Raw genomic sequence first — 23068 nt, 5'->3', positions numbered from 1 at the left:
ACAGACAGACAGACAGACAGACAGACAGACAGACAGACAGACATACAGAGACATAAGATGGACGCTTCCCTCACTCATCACCAATCAATTTCTGCTCAGAATTTTTTTTCTATTCTTGTGTTATGGATAAACCTGTAAGGTGTGATTTGACATGTTATTGAGTGATAGACCTTTTTTTCATATGAAAGCAACGTAAGTAAGTGTGTTTACGTAGACATCTTGTGAATTTCAGTGTTCTCAGCTACAAGAAATGCAAAGTATTAACATCATTGAAGAGGACGGTGCTCCGCTTCATTGAGTTAGCTAATTCTGCGATTTCCATAACAAAACATTGCCCAGCAGGCTGAATGAAAGGGGAGCACTAATTTAGAGGCCCACAATGTCGCTTGAAATTACCCTCTCAACATTTTTTTCATTGGGGCTATATGAAAGTTATTGCATAAAAAAAAGTCGTTCCTGGTGATATTGAAGCAGCGCATCAGAGATGCCTTTGGCACTTCTAGGGACGGCCCAATTGCGTGCTGGTGAACGTCTGCGAAGTGATTAAACGCCCTTTGTTATTCGGCGTGTTATTGGAGGTACACATGTCTGATAGACGTAAATGCTGAAGCCTATTACAAAAATTTATTGTCCATGCGAGACTATAGAAAAAAATAGGGACATTAGTTCTGTAACGCATCTTAATTTACTCTTTGCAGAGGAGAGTTTCATTTATTGTTGTTTTGCTTGGAAAAATATATAGTCTTCTGTATATTGTCTGCTTCGTTAAAATCGCTGCCTAGAAATTATTTCTCGTGGTCAAAATTTTCACTGCCTTGTATGTTTGCCACTGCCACGCAAATATTTGCATGTGAGCCACATTTATTTTGACAAGGTGGGAGGACACAATACTTTGAGCGTAATACGGTTTAGCTATAATTAGTAGAGTGGCCATGTAGATGTAGCAATCAAAATATGGTCTGTAGTAATTGCCATGCTTCTCATATTTCATAAAACATTGCACTCTGCAATCCTAATCCCACTTTTCACAACCCTTTTGCCTCATTGAAAGTACTGATTTGTATTATTGTGTGCAACAAGAAATAGCCACGTCTGCAAACTCCCACTTTCATAAAAAGATGATTTATTAGGCGTGTGCTGTTTACTACTTACACCAAACGAAAGAGCTATTTTAGAAAAGCAGGACAGTTTATATCGTACCAAAACTGGTTGTTGCATCAGATGTATCTTGCAGAAAGAAACAGTGGTGAATTTCCTAAGGGAGTATCCAATATTAGAGAGCATTATGTTGTTTCTCATAGAAGAGGATACGGCTTGTTCCGCGGCCTTGAGCCAGCTATGTTTGGTGCTTTGTAAGTATTATTATGCTAGTGCTGTATGTTCTGCCGTAGGATGAAACTGCTTATTACGCCAAGCTTGTGGCCGGTGGACGGCAAGCCAGATTACAGCGACACGCACTGGCACTGATAGCGGAGAACAGAGCGTCGGCCAATGATCAACAAACAGCGATGTGCGTGTGCAAATATACATGTGCCCTCGAATATTCAAGCCTTATCCCTGGTAATCGCGCAAGCTCTAGAATAATCTCAGGTGTTCATGTCTTGAGCACAGCCTTAACAAAATGATCTAAAACAGTCGCGAACCTTTTGGAACAATGAGGCGCAGTTTTCGCCAAGCATTTATGACATGCTTTCTTGGTGAAAACCGAATGAAACAAACGTAAAAATAGGAAACATTGATTGAATGCTTGATTGATTGATATGTGGGGTTTAACGTCCCGATTTCACCATATGATTATGAGAGACGGCGTAGTGGAGGACTCCAAACATTTAGACCACCTGGGGTTCTCTAACGTGCACCCAAATCTGAGCACACGGGCCTACAGTGTTTCCGCCTCCATCGAGAATGCAGCTGCCGCTACCAGGATTCGATTCCGCGATCTGCGGGTCAACAGCCAAGTACCTTAACCACTAGACCACAGTGGGGGGGCAAAGGAAAAGAAACACGCGTGGAATATATTGCAAGCCTATCTGATAACAAGGCTACTCGCTCGCTGGATTCCGTGCCAATCGGTTGTGCCCTCGCAATATGCGGCGTCAGCGTAGCTCTGGCCGACTGGGCTCGTCCTACGTCATCTCCTGGCGCTGACCTCCGATGACAGTGTAGCTCTGATCGAGTGGACTTGCTCTACGCCATCTCCTGACGTCGACAAGAGCTCTTGCAAGTGGTGCCCCGTCCTCGGACTCCTGTGACCGTGTTTACATCTTTCCTATATCTCCTATCCCCTCAATTTGTCGTCACTCTCTCTGGCTTCCCTCATCTCTTTTTCTCTACACCTTTATTCCTATCCTTTTATTCTCTCCTCACCCCCATCCCTTGTGAGCTACTGCTGAGGTGTCGCACCCTGATGCAAGGCTCACTTTTCTTTTCTTTTTCTTCTTCTTAACATAACCCCCCCCCCCCACAACAGTGCTAGTCTTTCACAGATGCGACTGAAGAATCTGTTTGTTTGGACTCAATATTCTTGATGGATTGTTTTTTCGGTTCTAGTGTATCATTTGATAGTGATACACATAAAACTTTCTTGGGAAGATCTTGGCGGTCACGCAGTATAGATGGGAAAATGAAAGGTGAGAAGAAAAACAGGCGAAATCTCACAACTCATTTTATTAAAACACATATTCAAAAACACATATTCCCAGGGTAGCTCCAGGATGCATGTGCGTAAAAAACAAGCAAGACAAGAAGTGAAAACAAAATACAAACGATAATACACCGTAACAGCAAATGTTTGTATAAGTGGTATATACAACGTGCCTCAGAATGTGAAAATTAGTTATGGTTCCAAAAGGTTAACTCCTTGTGAGTTAGTACAATCGATGGGCTGTATGCGCATTGATCAGCACACCTTCTGATGCACGACCGCAAGAGCAACAATCAAACTACACCTATTGTGTACCTCACGAACTTTTCACTATCTTTAGCGAGACAAATATACATTTTCTTTTTAACTTCAGTCGTGTATATATAGGCCAGACCAGTCCATGCACTTACCCTCGCCTAATGAACACATGAAATTTTTGGAATATTGCAGTCACACCCTGTTAGCCGAGCATTGATGCATCTGCCAATGTTATCCTGTCTGCTGTGGCACGAATATTTTGTTTTATCATAAAGAAAGTAAAACTTGGGAAAAAGTAGAATCATTTTATATCAGAAGGTGCGCTGACAAATGCGTAGAAGCTCATCGACTGTATACTTACTCACAAGGAGTTCACCTTTTTGAGCAATACTTGATTTTCACATTCTGAGGCATGTTGTAGATACCACTTACGTAAAAAAATAGCGATGGTAAGTTATCGTTTTTTTGTTTTTTCGCTTGTTCTTTACGCACATGTGCTTTTGAGCTACCCGGGCATATATGTTTCGTGTACCTTTTTTTAATTACCTGAGTTGAGAGTTCATGCCTGTTTGTCTTCTCGCCTTTCGTTTTTCCGTCTACTGTGTGCGCGCCAAAATGTTTCTAAGATCACCATCAAACCCATTCGCCATACCTTCCATAAAATTATTATTGAAACTATTTCACTTTATGTGCAGTACGTATACATATTTAGTAGTTAATGGCCAGGATTGACATCATTTATGACCATAGGTGTGCGCAGGATTCAGGGGCGAAGGTTTTCCGCAGAATCTCTCTTTCCCATTATGTCATGCAGGCGAAAATGCTATAGGCCCGTGGGCTCAGATTTGGGTGCACGAAAAAAAAAACCATACGTGATCGAAAATTCTGCGGCCCTTTATTGCGGCGTCTTTCATAATCAAATTGCGGTTTCGGGCTGTTGAACTCCACTTATCAAACGAAATCAGATCACAGTATGTCAACGTACGGGGCTGAATCCCCCCCTCCCTTCCATAGGTGACTAGCGCGGAGGTAGGTGTTTTCCCTGCAACCCTGGTGCGCACGTCTATGTTCATGTTTGGGCATGTATTTTATTCTTTTTATTGTTCCTGTGGCATAGAGAGGCAGCGACTTCTCTGCTGAACTAGCGTGGTTTGGGTGCATAGCAGTCTTTTTTCTCATTTATAGTGAGAAAATAAAGGAACACAAAACTTCAGCAGATAATCATGTCAACCGGGATTTTGTAGACGCATACCTGAAGAAAGTCCAAGACAGAGATGAGGACTCTAGCGATCATTTTACAGGTGAGAACAGGTATATAATTTTCAAGGAACTTTCTTACAGAGCTGACTTTATGGCGAAGTTTTGCGTCTAGAGTAATCATGTTGTTTCTCGGAACCACTTATCACACATTCTCTAATAACGAGTATAAACTGTGCACTGATGAATCCAATAATAGCGGAGGCCACGTCAAGCTTGTATCGCTGTTGTATTAGGAAGGACGTAAAGGTAGACTAGTTGTATTTGATATATGGCTAAACCTGCGGCTTGCAAAAAAAGACAAAAATGGTTACATGGACGCAAGCATCACTATTTTAAACCTGTTCGATTTGGAATCACTGCCAAAGCATCGTTAGCACTATTTTTCAAACGCTATATAGATTTTTTTAACGTAAGTGCATTCGCGAGACTTCGCCCACGAACTACAAAAACCTGACGGTCAGCCCAGAATAAACATTGCTGACTAGGTATGCTGGCGGGGCCTATTGAACTTGCATGATTGATTGATAAATATTTGGGGGTTAACGTACAGAAACCACCATAAAATTTTGAGAGACGCCGTAATGAAGGTTTCCGGAAATTTTGACCACCTGGGGTTCTCTAACGAGCACCCAAATATGAGCACACGGAGCTGCAGCATTTTCGCCTCCATCGAAAATGCACCCACCGCTGCTCTCACGACCAGTGCTTCAGCAGCCGAGTACATCATCATCTGAATCACCACGGCGAAGCGAACTTGCATGGTCCCACAATGTTCGCGTGAAATTTATTTTGGCAATGTGACTCATTTCACTGCTGGTGCAACAAATTGGCCAATTTCCAAAAATAAAGATGAGCTAGAGCCGATGCTTCTACAAGCTGGATCGGCTTTTTCAAAAGCTCAAGTTTCCCCTCAAGAGTTGAAACCTTGGAGAGTCGCTTCCCACGCAACCTCTACTTATTAATTGTTTGTTAAAGCTCCTATTTTTCTGTGTCTCCTGCCTTCTTCTGGGCGCAATGAACCACTTTAGAAATGTTGTAACCTTGTGTATTATATAACTTCTTAATTGCATGAAAGATTTTTGACGATACTTACCGGTACTGATAGGCTATCTTGGCGGGTCGCTGTTTTCCAGTGGAAACCCTAGTCGGCATGGTGACCAGCTTCCTCCTTGCTGGCACTGCAAGCACCACCGGCACCATACATTGGCACATGGTGAAGAACGCTATGGAACCGGACACATTACAAGCCAGGGTGCGTATCACTGCACTAGCAAGGTCCTCAGTAACAAAACAAGTTGTATTCGGTCATGCATGTTTTCTTTATGAGCGAAAAATGTCGGTGTTTTGTCAAAAGGACGAACTAGTCAATGCGACAGCAACAAATCTCTTTGTCACGCGAAGAATGGCAAAGAACCCAAATTCGCACCACTCTGATTAGGCGAGAAAGGCGATTGAAAAGAACACGATTCCCAACAAAAGAGTGTGTCAGCCCGACATTTCAAGCACAGTATTGAAGCACAAAGAAGGCCCCGCGAAAACAACGCTGAGGTATGTACTGAGCAAGCGCGAACAATTGTAACATTTACTACATTTTGTTTGTCCAGTGCGCTGAAAAAATAAACTATTTTACAACCAACAAGTTCACTCCTATCGCAAACACAGCCATACACCGCAAAAAGCGTGAAGAGACCTTCCTGTGGTTTATAGTTTTAACGCAAACTTTGAAGTGCTAATAGAGGTACGAACCTCCCCCCTCTTCCCCCATTCACGAAAAAAGCGTGCGAGCTTGGGCTGCCGCCGCCTGTGAGCCGAAGTTGAGCTAAAAGGCGTAAACTTATCCTAAACTTCGTGGAAACAGCAGCGGAGTGACGATCTCTAAACCGCGCCCTTCGCATAATCTCGCGGGAAGCTGTGACTGCTCTGAAGCACGTCTCTGTTACGCGTACCTGCAGTGGTAACTGGTGTATATGAATTGACAATCGATATGTAGTATGCTTCGCCATGTGTGCTATGTGGCGGTGTTGTGTAACGTGGTGCGCCGGAGGATGAGAGGTCGTAGGTTCGAATCCGTGCTTGCGCACTTGGGTATATAATTTATTTCGAATTCCTTTTGGTTGTGACTTATATTGCTTATACAGGTGCGGCCACTTTATAAAGTACCACAGCGCGCGTCGCCATAATCCTTGGGCCTCGGTGCTAACACCACGTGAGGTTTTTTTTTCGCTCAAGCGCAATCTATGTCGGAGGCGTAGTTATATAAGTGCGTCGTCTGCTAGGCTTCCTACCAGTTCACCGTACAATCGCTGGTAAAAGCGAGCCCGCAGTATAGATTTCACAGCTCGCAGTGAAGTGTGAAAAACTGTAACAGACGATGCACCGCTAACTGCACCTTTGGCACTGATTGCGCTTCAGCCACAATACATCGCACGGCGACCACCATGGCGTTCGGCAGACCGGGGCTAGCCGATCTGTGTTTACTGTAACAGTGGCCGCTTCTCTACATACAAATTCGGAAGATGATGATGATGGTAAAACCCGCCAAAGGTATCCATGTATTCGCTATACCACAATAACAGGTGGCACGCCTGTGTGCGAAACAGCCGTCGAAGAGGATAGGCATCTTTTGATGGAGGTGAGAATGCTTTAGGCCCGTGTGCTAAGATTAGGGTGCACATTAAGGAACCCCAGGTGGTCGAAATTTCCGAAGCCTTCCACTACGGCGTCTCTGATAATCATATGGTGATTTTGGGACGTTAAACCCTACAAATCAATCAATCAAAATGATAAGCATTCCAGTTCAAACCAACAACAGTGTTTTTTAGTAGCAAGCATTCTCGTTCTTTTAACTACCCATACATGTGCAAATGAAGTAAGTGTTTCGTACTTGAAGTCTCGCGGGTTGTTATATTGCGTTATTTTTACGAGTAAGCTACTATCAGCGATAGAAAAGTTGTGTAGGGTAAACGAGTAATTTCAATTTTGACTTAGAGAATGTTCTAAAAATCGGGTGGCAACTATGTCGCTGACGTCAAAAAAAATTGCACATCTTTGTTCAGTGGGAATCCGTGACATGCGAAGAACGACTGAGGAAGGTGGAAATGTCACTTTAAATCAGGAAATTGTTACAAGCCGGGCGTAAATTATGCCATACGTGACTTCCATGTCATGATTATCGTGTTTGAACGTGTCATTTACCTTCGTCGATTAGTGTGAGGTGATGCTAAATAAGGTGTACGTGGTGCTAGTAAAACGGCCGTGAGCGGGCTGTGAGCGTAGCATGCAGTGATGTTTTACATGACACGCATGTCATGATTATCTTGTGTTTACGTGTCATTTAGTTTCCTTGTCCGCAGGCGTCATATGATACCAAGTTTGGTATGTGTATAGCTAGAGAAACGGCCGCGAGCGCAATGTGAGCGTAGCAAGTAGTCCTTTTTACATGACACGCATACCATAATTATCATGTTTGGAGGTGTGTCTTACCTTCGTCATTAATTCACATCATGTAATGCCAAATTCAGAATAAGTGAAGCTAGCAAAACGGCCGTGAGCACTTCATGATCGTAGCGTGTAGTCATGTTTTACATGACACGCATATCATGATCATCATGTTTGAACTTGTCATTTACATTTGTAGTCTGTTCACGTCGCGTGATAACAAATTTGGTATATATGTAGCTAGCGAAATGGTCCCAAGCACATCATGGTCATGTCATTTTGTCATGTTCTTACAAAACACGCATGTCATGATTATCATATTTGCATCAGTCATCGCCTTTCCCATTCATTCACGTCAAGTAATATCAAATTTGGCAGATGTGAAGCTTGAGAAACAGATGAGAGCGCACCGTGAGCGTATGGCGTGTAATCATGAGTCATGATTTACATACCATGTGTGTCATGATTTTCACGTTAGGGCCTCATACTTATGTTCGACATGCAGTCATGTTGTAGCATACCGTGATTGTAATATGGCATGCGAAAGAAACAACCACAAAAGCAGGACAACCACCACAGGTGAATTATGACACTTACGAGATACACATCATGATTTTGGTGTTCTGACTAGCAACTTACGCTCGCCATGCAGTCATGCTATGCCATAAACTGTTTAGTAAGAATTCCGCCATCGAAACGGCTTTTAGAGGTGTTACGGGTCCCGTTAATTCGGGAGGAGATCACCGGGCTAATTCCAAGGATCGAAGTATCGGCCCCCCGAACCGCACCACGAAGTCGTGGACAATTTAGAAGTGGTCCTTTTTGGCGCGCCAGCGGACGCCGGCTGTGGCCCAAAGAACAAGTCAGAGCCGAGAGTTGATAAACAAAACAAAATTTTATTCTCAATAATGACAGATCAAAAAACAATACACAAGTATGCACACTCCACAATATTTGCATACAATATGTCACCAATCAAACAACCTACTACACAGTACAATTGGCCACACTCGAAGCAACGGACACCGACAACAATACGCACTACAATGCAGTCGCATGCATTGAACAACCAAGACACTTAAAGACTAAAGAGATAGAAAACCTATTCAGTCCAAAGTTCTTGGAACAAAAGTCTGGATGATACTCTTCCGAGAATCACTCACTCAAAGTCCGGCGTTGTTGTCGTTCCACTGCCCCCGAAGTTTCTCTTCCAGGAAACCTCGCGTCTTCAATTGGCCACTCTCCAAGCTTCAAACTTCTTCGCCGGACACACGTCGGCTTCACACACGCAGCTGTTGCCATGCGTCTTCGCTCGATAGCGGTAGACACACGCTCTTGTCTGTAGCTCGAGCCTTCATCCCTCAGGTGGAAATCCTCTTCTTCTCCTGCTTTGTCACTACGGACAAAACCTTCGCCGACTACACGGCGGTATACCCAACGCGCTCTGGCGCTAACATCCGTCTTCTCCTGATCTCCCATCTCGGCTGCTCGATTAAATACCTTCCGCGCGAGATTCCAGAAAGTTCTCATTATTTCGTCGGCGCGATGCGCAGCGAAGGCTGGGGGGAAAGCGAGACGGTTCGAAGGCCGTCCGCGGCGGATGACGCAACCCGGCATCACCACGCCCCTTTCCATGTAGAACATTCGAGGGCTTGCTCGGGCGTCGATGAGAGGAGGTTCGTCGGCGAACCTACGCTTCCGAGGGGAGAGGGTCGCGCGCCCGGGGAGTCTTTGGATGCTTGTTTTTATTTTTTTTTGACCTCGTAGCGTTTCTTCCGCGCTTTATGGCGAGAATTTGCCGGCGAGCCCTTTTTGAGTGCTCGTTTTTTGACAAGAGGTATAAGTGGTAGGGGGCTAGATAGATAAATAGATAGATAGATAGATAGATAGATAGATAGATATGCTCATAGTCGCCGAAGTTCACTAAGAAACGCTTCACTATTATTACCAACATGTGCCTGTCCATGCCCTTTTCCGGACAAAGGTCTCTGTGATGGTCAGGTTTATCACGTCGCATGGCGTGTGACGCAAGGAAGACGCAGACAGAGTGGAACACAAAACAAAGTGACATTCAACGACAGACAAACATAAGTACATTAACTTGACATCGTGCAGGCGGCTCGCAATCATAACAAAGTGAGTGGGTGGTCTCATAAGTATGTGCCGTAGCCCGCTGCTGTAGGGTGGAACCCGTTGCCTGGTGTTGGTGCAGCCGTGGCTTGCATACACAGGTCAACGTCTAGCTGCAGAAGACATCGCCAGGCCTAGGCGTAGCTGCACAATCAGCGACGACGGCTCACTTGACATGATCAGCAGCTCCGGAGTCTCGAGGACGCTCACCGTGCCTGAGTTGCACGCAGGTGGGCTCACCCGTAACTCGTGCCTATTTCCGCCGACATGTCGTGGCCCGAGGATGTGAACAACTTGAGGACCGGAACCCGACCTTCAGAACCTCACGCGTAATTGCGCGTTAGCACTAAGCTCTCTCGCTTCGTCTTGTCAGCGTTTAAACAGCTTCGTTGCTGTTCTTGTTGACCTATGGCCTTTGGCGTATACCTACTGGGGGGATGCCGAAAAATGACTGGTTCCATAAAATGTTGTATATATTTAGAATGACGAAGCTAGTGAATGGAAAGATTACAGAATGCTTAGGAAACAATTGTGTCTGATATAGTTCATATAGGTCTATAAAGAAAGAGAAAAAAGGTTTTCATTTAAATTAGAGCAATACGTGTATACAATTCTGTATATATGTTATTATAATTACACTTATTATTAGTCATCCGAGTAGTTTCATTAGTATAGCCCCTGACAGACACGCACCTCCGCACTAGAGAATCGTGAGATAGAGGCTCCAAATGAAAAAAAAATTAAAGAGTCAGACGACTCCATACCAATGTCACGTAAAGGTATTTCTAAATGGATTTTCGTACTGCAGTGAAGAAATTGCTGGTCAAAAAACTATCCATTTTTTCCAGTTCACCATAAAACGCGCCCAGTGGCGAAGGTGACTGGGCAGACCTGTGTTTGTAGAAATTTATATTCGGTACGCAGCAGTGCACCCTCGTGAGAGCTACTTCTAGTTTACGAGTTTTGCAAAGGGCTCTTCGCCAGGGCTTTGTGAAATGGGCATATTCGGTAGAGTTTATCAGTGCTGTGCCTCCAATTACTCCCGTAAGCAGCAGTCACATGGCGGATGATAGAAACTACGGTAGAACCGCTCCGCTCATCGACGACTTAGCTAAGAAATTGACCGTTTCATTGAGAAACTAGCCTTTACGTCCAGGCACCCAAAGTAATCTGACTTCTTTAAAGTTCTCATGTAGTAGTGCACGGAACACCTTTATTACTTGAAATTCAGCACCAACAGAATTCACCGCACAGATAGAGAGAGAATCAGTTATTATATGAGCTCATGTATTGCCGTATTCAACTTGTGTAAGGCGTGCACTCTTTTCTTCGCTTCTTTCTAAATTCGAAGCGTTTCTGAGTGAACTTCGGCGAGTTTGCCCGTATCTATCTATCTATCTATCTATCTATCTATCTATCTATCTATCTATCTATCTATCTATCTATCTATCTATCTATCTATCTATCTATCAATCTATCTATCTAGCCGCTTACGATTTTTGGCTCTCCTGCCGTTTGGATGATTGGATCTATACCGAAATTGGTATGGCATAACATGACTATGCGACGAGCATAAGTGACTATTCATTACATGAAAATCATGACACGTATGTCATGAATGTCATAATTTACATTTCAGGGTCTTGCTGCTGCTTCGGTGGTTTCCTGCACATGACATATCACAAAATTGGCAAGGTATGACTGCATGGTGTTTATAACTGAGACACGCTCACGTGGAAATCAGGACTTGCGTGTCATGTAAGAAGATGACAACATACCACGCCTATGATGCGCTCGTGGTCATTTCGCTAGCTTCAAATACACCAAATCTTGTAATACGTGACGTGAATAGATGGTGAAGGTATATGACTGGTGGAAACATAATAATTATGAAATGCGTGCCAAGTAAAAATATGACTACATGCCACGCTCAAGATGCAATCGTGGTGGTTACGCCGGCTTCACATTCACCAATTTCCATATTACGTGACGTAAACGGATGGTGACTGTATGTTAGTATTGCGTACATGATAATCAGCACATGCGTGTCATGTCTGAGCATGACTACATGCAAGGCGCATGATGCGCTCGTGCCATTTTGCTAGCTTCACAAATACCAAATTTGGTATTACGTGATGTGAATAGACAAGTGAGCACGAATTGCAGGTGAAACATAATAAACATGACTTGGAAGTGATGCACGATATAATTTACCTCCGCCTCTTCACGTTTCGCTGATTTTATTGTGACAATTCAGCCTTCTTCATTTGCGCTTTGCATACAATTTATTCTCACTGTACTTGGGATCTACCAATTGTTCTATTCGCGAGCCTCAATTGCTCTTTCATTTTAGTCATCTTCTAGGGCATGCAGCGCTGTCATCTGCTACAACCGCATCTTTCAAGTTTCTTATTCACAGCCTCTCCCATGTTCTGCCAGTCAAGTAGGTCTTGTGCATGGTGCACTCACTTTATACTCTCGAACTTTCTTATCTGATCTTCCCCCTATCTTTCTGTCTTTCTTTCACCGGCTTGCAGTTTCTGGGAATTTAGTCAGTTACTCTTACTAATGATCACTGGTTATTCTGCCTTTATGATATTTGACTCGTACATGATCATTTCTTCTTGATTTAAATGGTTATATCCTTAATCACAATTTGTTCCCTGACGCAGTCTGCTCTTTTTTATCTCTTAAGGTCACACCTATCACTTTCCTTTCTATCGCTCAATGCGTCGTCCTTAGTATTTGAATCATATTTGTAATCCACAAGGTTTCTGCTCCGTAGGTGGCTACCGACAAGGTGCAGCTGTTATATTTCTTCCCCTTGAAGATAGTGGCAACCTACAAGTCATGTTTTGAGAATGGTTGCCGATTGTGTTCCACCCCATTCTCAATCTTCTAGTTCCTTCGATATCGTGCTACAGCTCTGCGGTTAGTACATGTGCTACGCAGACGTACTCTTTTCCAACTTCAAGTGCACTGCAAACTATCACGAAGCACCGTTCTCTACCGAGGTTGCTGTACACAACTTTCGTTTTCTACAGAATAACTTTCAGACCTACTTCTCTATTTTCCTCGTCTGATTTAGTAATCATAAATTACTAATGTCCCCTGAGTTAGTGAGCAATGCAATGTAACCGGCGAAGCGCAGAACACTAAAGTACACTTCATTAATTTTCATACCTCTTTTCGTTGTGGGTATCAGGAAGCCTACCATAAGCGCGCGGTAAATAGCGCAAGGGAAATTGCATCCTCTTCTCTGGTACCCTTCTTTGTCGGTATCTTCTCGCTTTATTTATGGAGAACTATGGTGGCAGTCAATGCACAGTACATCTATTCAAGAATGTTTATATATGACTCGTCAAATGCCTCATTCCACAGTGTCTGCATGACTGCTGATATCTTTACTAAATCGAATGCTTTCTCATAAACTATGAAGGCTACGTATAAAGTGGTTGGGCTCATTCTTAGCACTTTTTCATCGCGTGATTTGTAGCATGAATGTGGCGAGTAGCCCGATTGAAATCATGCTTCATTCTTCGGTCGATTGAATTCTAATGTTGTCTCAAGTCTGTTAGCAGTTACCTTTGTCATTAGCTTATATACGACAGGCAGCATGCGGATGGGCCTATACTTAAACTTATCTTTTTCGTCCCTTTTCTTGTGGATTAGCATGATGCTTGCATTCTTCTAAGATTCTGGCAACCTTCCTGTCACAAGGCACTTCGTAAACAGAGTGGCCACTTTTTCTAACAACTTCTGCATGACCTAAGTCTTTCAGCAAAGTCGGTGTTACTTGATCCTCACCAGCAGGTTTCCCTCTTTGGATTTCCTCCAAGGCTTTCCTGACTATTTTGTCATTACTAATGGGATATCATTTGGCTTTGTGCTACTTTGGTTATCCGGCTACTGTACAGATCTCCGTCAAACTCCTCGGCTCCTCTAACTACCTTATCCCTTCTCTAAGTTAACATGTCTTCCCTGACTCTTAGCGAAGAAATCGGGTTTTTGCACGTACCTAGTCTCACGTTCACCACTTTGAATGTTCCTCTGTTCTTTAGAGCATATTCAATTATGTTCATGCTTGACCTTCCTACAGTGGATAACTTGCCCTTTTTAATCAGCTTCAAACGCTCTTCCAGTTCTATTTATTTTGTTCGTTGTGCTTGAGGCTTTGATTGTTTGACGTTTTAATGAGCTTATTTGTCTCCTGGGACAGCTCCCTGGTGTCCTCACTGCTGTACCTACAACTTCCACTCCACCTTCTGTAATGATATTCATGAGAATATTATTCATTTCATCAACTCTAGGACCGGTTTCGTGGATAGGAGCATCTGTTCTTAAGCAAGACACTGAATTCCCATACATTCTCTCTCAGTGCTAGCTGATTGGTTGGCTTCTTGCGTTTCAGTTTCTGTAATTCTTTCTTCAAGTCTAGGTGAATCTAAGACCTTACTATTCTATGGTCGCTACATTGTACCTTGCCAAGCGCCTCCTCATCCTACAAAACGCCTGGGTGTGCACTCAGTGTAAAGCCAAATTCCTTTTTACTTTCACCATTAGGGCTCGCCATTACCCCTACGGTTCACTCGTTTTCGGTAGAAGGTGTTCAAGATCCGTAGTTTAGTCTGTTCTAATATTCTTCTCATAACTCCCTCCGGCATTAATAGTACCAATGTCATAATCTCCTACTGCCTGACCTCCAGCCTGCTTCTTCCCTAGTTTGGCATTTTCTATCTTGGCATTGAAGTGGGTATAGTATACTGTGTCTTTACGTTACTCACTGACAATTCTACGTCTTCATAGAAGCTTTCAACTAGCACGTCCTAATTGCTGGATGTAAGCGCGTAAGCTTGCGCCACCTTCATCTTGTATCTCTTACTGAGTTTATTTACGATATCTGCTACCCTATGATTAATGCTAAAGTATTCCTCTATGTTACCAGCTATATTGCTGTAAGAAAGGAGCCCCTACCCCCGTTCACTTTTTTCAGCCAAGCCATGATAGCAAAGAATGTGCCCTATAAGTAGCACTGTTTAGGCCTCATCTGTCCTCCTTACCTCAATGAGCTTTATTACATTCCATTCAACACTCTCTACTTCCTCAAATGGCACAGCTAGGCTTTTTTCACTAGATGAGGTTACAACGTTGGACATCGCCAAGCTTAGGTTACAATGGTGGATTGTCCGGACCCAGATATTCTTAGCACCATCTGCTACGCCACAGATCTGACTGCCGCCATGGTCAGCTGTTTTGATTAGCATATCCATGTGGGAGGTAGTGGCCAGATAGCGCATCAATGGGGCAAATCCTCCTCTGGTGAGGGAATGTGTTACCGGTGGTGGTCACCGGTGAGGCCACACCCCGGACATTTTATGGCAGTTTCATCATCACACGCACATTTTGTTCTGGCGGGAATGGCGTGGCACTGCGATTCCAGCCGCGGCCCATTTGCACGAGAAGTTTGTACCCTAAGCACTATGTCATTGCTGCTCTCCAGGGCCGAATGGTATCTCAAATCCTGCTATCTTTAGAGCACCAGTCTTAACGTCAGTCTTAAAAGGCATGCTGTGACTGAATGTTTATATATCGTTTTCATTTTATATATAAAAGCATTACAATAGTGAGTTCTCTTTTTTCTTGTGCAGATACAACGCGAAATTGACGAGGTGATCGGTCGAGAGCGGCCACCGAAGTGGGAGGATCGACTGCACATGCCCTTCACCATGGCCAGCGTGTGGGAGATGGACCGCTGGAAAACAAGCACGCCACTAGGCGTGCCGAGAGAGTGAGTCCCGAGAGCGCGCATAATAGGAGGAACACTGTAGGCAAATATGAATTTACAAATGACTGAATGACACTTCCAAAGGTTGATATAGAGCTACTATAGGCACCTGTTCTGCCCTCAATGACTGAGACTATGTGCAATCTGTCTCCAACATTCACTGAACGCAATTTGTTTTCTCTGTATTTCCTCATTATTTCCTCAATATTTCTGTTTAGAGCAATCAATTCGAAAATTAGCAGAGCAAGTGCTAAATGTAATGGACAGATAGTGTGTCACGCGTCAGTGAGCCATTTCTCTGCTCACTTCAACGTGATGCAAAGGGCGATGGCGAAGGCTTGCTTCGTGAACGCTCTATAAAAATCCTGCTAGCACAAAAAACGCCAAGCCTGCGTGGAAGGCGCAGCACAGGCACAACAAAAGATATAAGGATGATCTGAGAATCGTTTTATCTGCTAAACACTCGCAAGAAATTTTCTGCCAATTGTTCACGCAGTGGCTGACGTCGATGAGGATATTATGTAGAAGGTGGTATGCGCCACAGTCTATGGGTGATAAAAAGCAAACATTTGTAAGGAGTTGGAGTATTGGGTGACCCATACGTCAGGCTAACGGCATTGTATGATGCCTCGTCGTTGTATTGTTGTTCTAAACCTTTTTATTACTCATAATAACGCGATTCTTTACCCGACATCAAGTCTACTGAAGATAAGTTTGCGAAAAAGTTCTTAGCACCGGCGTGGTGCAGTGGTAGATTACTGGGCTGGCACGCTGCTCACAGCGGTTAGAGCTCCACTGAGATCTTGGTGCTAAATGTTTTTTTTATTCTTATTTCGTGATAGTGGTTAGGGACGGCGGTGGCAGCGCCACGAGTGACCCGAGTTTTGATCCTATAACAGCTTCGGCTGTTATATTCAATCCAGCTTTAGTATGCAGGCAAAACGCCTCATCAATGCTAGTATCTCTCCTCTCGTAATCCCAGCCGTGGTGGGAATCCCAGCCGTGGTGGAAATGAAGAAAAGGCCAGAACCGTTCGCTCAAACTCACGAGAATAGACCAGAACAAAAAAAAAGTGTTGTCGCGGTTTGTTGTATCTACGGTGCTGCCTGTAGCAAGATGAAAATAGCCATCATTTGCAAGGTTGATGTTGATATATATGTCCCCATGAAGCTAGCTAGCTTATGTAGGGCCTTCAAAAGCATTTGACACCATTGACCATGACATCCTTTTCATTAAACTGGGGCGTTATGGCATTACGGGTTCTGCTCTAACTTTGTTACGCAGCTTTCTTTTAAACAGGCAAAAATTGTTTCTGTTTCCACAGCAACATCACCCCTTGTCACAGTTAACAGAGGCGTTCCACAAGGCTCAATCTTGGGCCCACTTCTTTTTTTACTTTACATTAATGACCTTCCTCGCTGTTTAACCTCTTCACAATGCGTACTATATGCTGACGACACTACCATCTTTAACTCCCACCGAAACATGTGTACCTTAACGCAAATGCTCCAAGCTGACCTATTTTCCCTCGAGCGATGGTGTCTCTTCAACAAGTTATCTATTAACGTTCTTAAAACTTGCTTTCTGCTTTTTAGTTCCCCGCAAAGAAAAATTTCCGAGTTCCCTTCCCTGTATATTTACGGTATTAAAATTGAACCTCGTCGTAGCACTAATTTTCTTGGCGTAATAGTCGATTCTCACTTAAATTTCATGAGCATGTAATCTTCATTTCAAAGAAAGTTATGTTCGGCATAAGAGTTTTGATTAGAGCCAGACCATACTTCAACTTGCAAACTCTCCTACCTTTGTATTACGCTTTTGTCCACAGTCACCTAAATTACTGCATTTCTTCCTGGGGTGGTACGTATCATACCCACATCGCCCCATTAATAACACTGCAGAAACAAGCGTTACGCATCATTACATTTTCCCATCGACAAGCAGAATCTTCCCCGCTGTTCTATCACCTCCGTGTTTTGCCCCTTCATCATCTGTTTAGGTACAGCATTGGTATTTTATTTTTTAACGTTTGGCACGATCACCTTGTCTTAGTTATTCTCCCTCACTGCATCACTAATAATCTCAATTCAACGCGCTTTGCCTCACGCCAGAATCTCTTACTTCCGTGTATACACACTAGCTACGGCAAACAAACGCTTCTATTCCCGGCCATTTCGCTCTGGAATCCACTAACCTCTGATATTAAATCTTCTAAATCACTTTGCGTTTTTGAATCCAAACTAAAGACTTTGTTGTTAGGCCCTTCTGTTTGATTGAATTGTAACTGTATTATCACGTCTTTTTTGTGTTGTGGTATTCATATCCACATTTTTTTTGACGATGACGAGATTGACGATGTATTTCTTGTTTTTTAGTGTTCCTGCTTATTATTCTAATGGTTTTTTTGTTTTTGTTTTTATTCATCTTTCTCTTTTTATGCTGTGTTTATTTGCTGACAATGTATTTCAGTGTTGCTTGATGATGATTACCTTGTTTTTTATTCATCATGGGAGGCCCGCCTGCGGTTCTTACCTAGGGACCTCCCAGTGAATCTGTACCCATGCACTTTTCCATGTTCACGCTTGATGAATAAAATTCAAATTCAAATTAAAAAAAAACGTTGACGCTAGAAAAACCCGCGCTTGCGAAACCAAACATCGAAGCAAGTTTGTTTCATGTACTGAAAGCGTGCCCGCGGCTGTCTTGTGAGCGCGGTATATTGGCCATACTAGTATGTCTGTCGATGAGCGCCTAAAGAAACACGTTTACAGGTTTTAGTGGTTTCTCATCACCTTGGAATCCACTGCCATGACACTGACTGAATTTCTGAATATTAGCAGTGCGTGGTAGTCAAGGTTCATCAGGACCAGGTAATAGGAGAGAACATGGAGACTTTGCAAATAGAAAGTTTTGTTTGATGTATATTGCGCGTTCACATTTGCGTCTTTGGAAATCGCGCTACATAAGATTAAAAACGCCAAGTGAAGCAGAAGGTGATGACGTCGTACTAAAGTCGAGTTGGAGAAAGCGTGGTGCAATGGTCTACGTTCAAGCGGCCCAAAATGAAGTCACCACAAAGATTCCAGGAATTAATCGCCGGGCACCACGAAACTACAGCATCGCCAATTAGGACGGGAAAAGTGGGCCGGAATCCACGAAAGATCTTGAGCCGCAGAAGAGCAAGGTAATTCGAGAAGAATGAGACGAATGAAAGGTGGTCACTGAACCGGGCGATGAGGATGGGCCGTCGGGTTGTGGACGGGAACCACGGATACTTCAACAGCCCGAGGCCACCATAAGACCGTAGCCATCGGGTATTGAACTCCAGCTTAAAGCCTCGGGAATTCAGTTCGGACACGCATGTACAATCAGTAGGCCTTCGCGCCTGAGTTGTTCGTCACCTGCCCATCTATCAACTGGTTGCCTGTCCTCTGTATCACCAGTTGCCTGCCCATCTATTACCTGGTTTTTGACGCGTCGCCCGGATGACAGCGTTACCTCGTTACAACCAACAAGCACGCCTCAACTCTAAGAGTCGAGCCTCTGCGTGTTGGTGAGAAGAAACTCTCATCTTTGTCAGCTTCGACCACTCATCCTCCACCACTCAATTTTCGATGCAAATATTTCTTTATGCTTTTGAATAGCTCTCTCTGGCTGAGCCAGTGAGATCATTATGAAGAACAAACCTGTTGGTTTTAACACATACAAAATTTTTTCTAACACAATTATACTGAAAAAGAATCTGCACAAAACACTGCTTTTATCAAAAATTCACAGCACGTGGCAAAACACTACGAAATAAAAACAAAACATTTTTCAAAATATCCTTCAAAACAAAAGCGATTTAGATAAACTCCACGATTCCAACGTGGGTTAGTCGGGAAGCAAAAAAAAAGTGAGAGTTCACTTTCAACAACACGCAGAGGCTCGATTCTTGTGGTTGATGGGGCTCACTGCTCATGACGACGGAACGCTTGCGGCTGAGCGATGCGTAAAGAAAGCAAGTGAAAGATGCGCAGGCAGCTAGACGCACAGCTCAGGCCCAAAGCCCAAAAGCACCAATTGCAGGTGAGTGTCTATTGACGCGTAAGTCCGCAGGCCTTAGGCTTGAGGTAATGACCACATGGCTAGGGTTATCTTGAACGGGACCGCGAGCGCAGGAGGCCCTGGCTGGTCGAACTCTTCCTTGCTTGGGCCCGCTACACGATGGCCTACCTTCAGTGTCCTGTCCGACGACCCTTTACACAACATATTGTTGCTGATGATAAGAAAACCATTGACGCAGTTCCACTCGCCACATGCATGATGCATGGCGTGCAAGCGACAGTTCGCGCAGCCTGGTTCAACTATGTTCCGGGTGCAGGCGTTGGAAGAGTCAAGCTCCGTTTCGACAAGAACACCGTTTGGTGCGCGGTATCGCCTTTTAACATTTCCCGACATCTGTAATCAATACCACCTCTGCCGCTTAACCTTACCGCCACTAATGTCGAAATCTTCGTGAAGGCGCGAAGTACTGTGGCGACAGCTGCAGACTCACACCTTTCCCTCTTCTTACATTCTTCACCTCATGTACCCTTCTCTCTACCCGTCCTCCTTCTGTAATTATTGCTCTGCATGGAAAACAAATCTTAATCATATTAGGTTGGGGCGCCCTAAGCACCCCTCTCCCCCGTCCCTCCAAAAAATAGTATGGAGGACCAGTGAGAGGCTGCCTTGCGCAGCTTAAAACCCGACTTCCAGAAGGCCATCCTGGGTTGGGCAGAGAAATTTGCGGAGGACTACTGAGCGTAGCGAAATCCCCTCATCTCTGTCCCATTGTCCCTCTCCTTTCCAAATAAAAAATAGAGTTTTTGCCTACCTACCTACGCTCGTCTCGTTTTTCACGAGTGGTGTTGCTGTTCTCTAGCTCAGGGTCTTCGTAACCTTCGGCCCACTTGTGTCGTCCTGATTGGTGATACTGCACTTTCGTAGTACCCAGCGATTGGCTCTTCGAATCTCCAGAGTGACTTTCTATTGGGCCACTTGCACGTAGATCCCTTGCGCCACGCGTTCTCGTGCTCGACGGTCCTTCGAAGTCGTTGTTTTCGTCTTTTATTCGGCCACGTTTTATGTTGCGCGTGTTTTAACGACGCACATATTAACGCGCACCACACATCACAGCTCACCAACGCATGCGTGAGCAGGTACTCAATAGCTTTGAAGGGTGACCAAATTTATTATCTGCCAGATGAATGTACGCGCAATGTACATGGCTGGCAGTGGTGATCCTGGTATGGGTTTTAGTAATTAAGATGATATTTTGTTCTTTTTTATTTGATTGTTGCTTATTCTTGTTTCTTCTTCTGTTTACGAAAAAAGTTTTGTTGTAATCGGTGCTGTTGTGCCTCCCTGTTGTAGTGCTCCATCTTCCGGCTGTTTCATTTCCTGAGATGTCACACCAACATGGTCAAGCCTCCACTTTAACTCCTATAGCAGATAGTTGCAATAAAGTATGGCCAAAACTTATTGCTTCTGGGCTCATACTGAAGCAGTATTCAGTATGCAGCCTAGAAGAATATGTCAGTTACTAGTGCCCATTTGAGATCTCACTGATAGTAAATTCATTTTATAAAGAACAATTCTGTTTACTTGATATTCCGTGCTTTTGCTGAAGCCTGCGCCTTTGTCATGGGCACGAAGGGAATCCACCCCCCCCCCCCAAAAAAAATAACCTAAATACATCGGTAGTTATTCACCCATTTGTTCACTGGTCCCTTCTAGGTATAGGTCAGCCTGGAAACAGAAGTGTAATCAGTTGATAGCTGAGTGGATAATTATTTGAAAGAGTCAGAATAAAACAGAGTTGTGTCTTGCAATTTATTAATGCCATGATGATAAAGTCAGGTTCCCCATTGCAAGAACAGCGGGATGGCAGTACGTTTTTTGACACTTGTACACGCTGGAGGCACTGGTACATGTTTGTAATCACTGGCACTTCGCTGGGCGCACTGTGAAAAAGCTGTGTCGCACTGGTAGGGCGCTGGCTCAACCGCTATGATGCTGGTGCGCACTGTGAAGCGCTGGAAGCGCTGGTGAATACTGGATCACGCGCTGTTTCCACCAGCGCAGCGAGCACCTAATTGTAGCGTGTGCCATGGTATGTTTCGGTGTCGTTGATTATAAAACGCTTGATTCGATGGCACGGAAAGATGCTACCCTAACAGATACCAAACATATACAATTTTTGCGGCACACGTACCTATCGCAGAAATGATAATGCACCTTTTTCGCATATGCCCCCACGTGTACCGGCCATATTCGCATCATTCGTGTATTGCTGTAACGATTCAAAAATGCAGTGTTTGTAAGCGTGAAGCTCAACGCCACTCCTAACAGAAACAGGAAATTGTTTTTGCCGCAAGGTTGACGAACCTAAATGAGCTCTCCCGATCACTTTGCAACGTTTCCCAGCAGAGGCGAGAAAAAAAGCTGTCGTTTGATTCCGCCACACCGCATAAATGTGTGTCTGGCCATGCTTTTCCTTCAATTACTTCAGGTAAGAGTTAGAAATGTTCCGAAGCTCAAATGCAGATTCTTCGGACATCCCAACTTACCGCGTTGAGAGCGGCCTTACCCAGTGCCCGGCCCAGCAAACATTAAACCTGTCATGCCGGCCGCATTAGTATATTATCGTTACCGGCGCTTCTTGTTTCGTGTACACACAACTTTAAAGCGTGAGAATAGTGGTAAAGTATAGTTTGGACATCCATGAACCTAAATAAACTATGTTGTTTTGTGTCCATGTTCGCACAAGTAGCGCTGACGATCGAACGTCGCGCTTTCAGCTACGCGGGTTCTCACCGAAAGATGAAGGCCGCAACCGGTACTTCTCCGGCTCATATATAACAACAAGCAATTTTCAGCTGGTAATTCGGTACGCCTTCGTGAACTGACTCCCGGGCATACGTTTTCGGTTGACTGCTATGGTAATTTTATTGGTGCTTTTTTAATTGTTGGTATTGATATAACTGCATATACGCCCGCCGTAGATTCCCTGCGGAGGCCAGGAAAACGGCTGTCGCTTGGAATCGCCACTCTGTAATTGCATTTCTGGCATTCATTGACCTTCACTTGGTTCAGGTACAATTTAGGTAACAGTTAGAAATGCTGCAAAGCTCAAATGCAGAAACCTAAAGCATCGCAACTGAGCTGCTTCGAGCGCAGCCTTAGGCATCTCTTATAATTATATGGTGGTTTTGGAACGTTAAACCCCACAAATCAATCATCGAGCGCAGCCTTACCCTGTGCCCCATCCCAGTGAGACCTATCATGCCGGCCGCATCGGTGTACATGCTGCCAGCGCTTTTTACTTCAAGTAAACACAATTCTAAAGTGTAAGAATGGCTGTAAAGTACAGTTTAGACATCCCTGAGCCTAAATCATTTATTTATCTGCGTGTTCGGTGCCCGCACAACGGGCAGCGACCATCGATGTGTCGCGCTTTCAGCAACGCAGGCTGTCACCGAAAGCTTCCTTCTGAGCGAAGGAGCTGGCACTTCTCTGACTCGTATGTA

General features: G+C 44.2%; 1 protein-coding gene across 1 annotated transcript in view; it reads left to right on the top strand.

Annotated features, from left to right (window-relative positions):
* Window positions 1-23068, top strand: part of LOC119168129 (cytochrome P450 2C23) — a 94223-nt gene that overhangs the window by 50519 nt on the left and 20636 nt on the right. The window contains exons 5-7 of the mRNA XM_037419540.2: window positions 4088-4203; window positions 5296-5414; window positions 15379-15518. Of these exons, the coding sequence (XP_037275437.2) occupies window positions 4088-4203; window positions 5296-5414; window positions 15379-15518 (375 nt within the window). The remainder of the gene's footprint in view (window positions 1-4087; window positions 4204-5295; window positions 5415-15378; window positions 15519-23068) is intronic.

Source organism: Rhipicephalus microplus, chromosome 6 (assembly GCF_043290135.1).
Source record: "Rhipicephalus microplus isolate Deutch F79 chromosome 6, USDA_Rmic, whole genome shotgun sequence".
NCBI lineage: Eukaryota > Metazoa > Arthropoda > Arachnida > Ixodida > Ixodidae > Rhipicephalus > Rhipicephalus microplus.
This window is presented reverse-complemented; position numbering and strand designations above follow the sequence as displayed.